We start from the raw sequence: 1,295 nt of genomic DNA, 5'->3' as shown, positions 1-1,295 counted from the left end.
CACACACACACACACACATATATATATATACATGCATACATGTATTGCTGTGCACTCATCTTAGAATACGATGCGGAGGCAGCAGTAAACAACCACAGCACCTAAACCAACACCAACGGCCAATGCGCCCGACAGAGCAAATGCCACCCGCCCACCTGACTGTTGTTGCATCCAAGCAACCGTGTCGGCTACGGAGTGTTCCAATTCACTAAGGCTCTCCTCGTTATGTATCACACGATCGGCACGTTTGCACTTTTCCGATATGGGCATCTGTGCATTTATCCTTTGCAGTGCTTGCTCCCGCGTAAGCCCGTTACGTTTGGCCATTCGCTCAACCTGTTGCTCTTCACTACATGACACAACTACCACCCGGTCAACGAGCCATGTGTAAATGTTGGATTCATAAAGAAGCGGTACATCGAGGACAACGAGGAGGGGCCCTTGTCCCCTAAGCTGCTGGCGCAAGCTCTGCCACCACAGACCAATAACCATCTTCATGGTTGCACGAAAAATGGGAAAATTCATAATTCGTGCGAGGGCACGACGCGCGCTGGGGTCACTGAAAATGATACTGCCAAGTGCAGCACGGTTAACTTCGCCAGATTGTGGATCAACACAGTTAGGCCAGCGCCTTGCAATCTTCCGTGTGCACGGCATGAATGGGCGTTGTAGCTCACGCACTACAAGGTCCGAGTCTACGACAACAATGTGATGACTTTCTTTCAGCAGTAATGAAACGGTCGACTTTCCGCACGCGATCCCCCCGGTGAGACCGACGAGTAGCATGGCGACCCCCTCGATAGCGCTAGCATGTTTGAAAGGGAAAGCGCAAAGCACCCAAGCATGTGTGCAGCATTTGGTTCCGTGAGTGGTGGAAGGGATGGAGTAAGAAAACGGAAGAAAACAAGAAAGAGGTGAAACAGGTTAGTCATAGCTCAATGCCAAATTAAGTAACATAATGAGGGATGATTTGCGGCGGTAAACACACCCTCAGCACCGCACGCCAGTGCGCACAAAGTTAGAATTCGCGCACAACAAACGCATGGAGCGTTGATAGACTTTTTTTTTAAAAAAAGAAAAGAGGCTAAAAGTACGAATGAAACTAACGGATGCAGGAAAGGACGGCGACTCATCGGGAACGTCGAGGGGTGTCGCGAGACAACTCTCTAATTCTTACCAGCGGTGGACTTCGCCTTTGTCTTGCCGGAAGCAACCCTGGCCTTGCGTGCAGCACGGGCCTTCTCGACACGCTTTTTGGCAGCTGGCGTGCTGTCCACTTTCTTAGCGTTCTTGAG

The 1,295-nt window shown here is 50.6% G+C and overlaps 1 protein-coding gene across 1 annotated transcript; it reads right to left on the bottom strand.

Annotated features, from left to right (window-relative positions):
- Positions 1 to 60: 60 nt before the first annotated feature.
- TEOVI_000748200 (dephospho-CoA kinase, putative) lies at positions 61 to 786 on the bottom strand (the record flags this gene model as incomplete). The annotated part of the gene is made up of 1 exon (XM_067220775.1): positions 61 to 786. The coding sequence occupies one exon, from the start codon at positions 784 to 786 to the stop codon at positions 61 to 63; it is 726 nt and encodes a 241-aa protein (XP_067076876.1).
- Positions 787 to 1,295: the final 509 nt, after the last annotated feature.

This window comes from Trypanosoma equiperdum (genome assembly GCF_001457755.1).
Source record: "Trypanosoma equiperdum strain OVI genome assembly, contig: ctg_1227, whole genome shotgun sequence".
Lineage (NCBI taxonomy): Eukaryota > Euglenozoa > Kinetoplastea > Trypanosomatida > Trypanosomatidae > Trypanosoma > Trypanosoma equiperdum.
The sequence above is the reverse complement of the archived record's forward strand: the minus strand, read 5'-3'. Positions and strand labels throughout refer to the sequence as shown.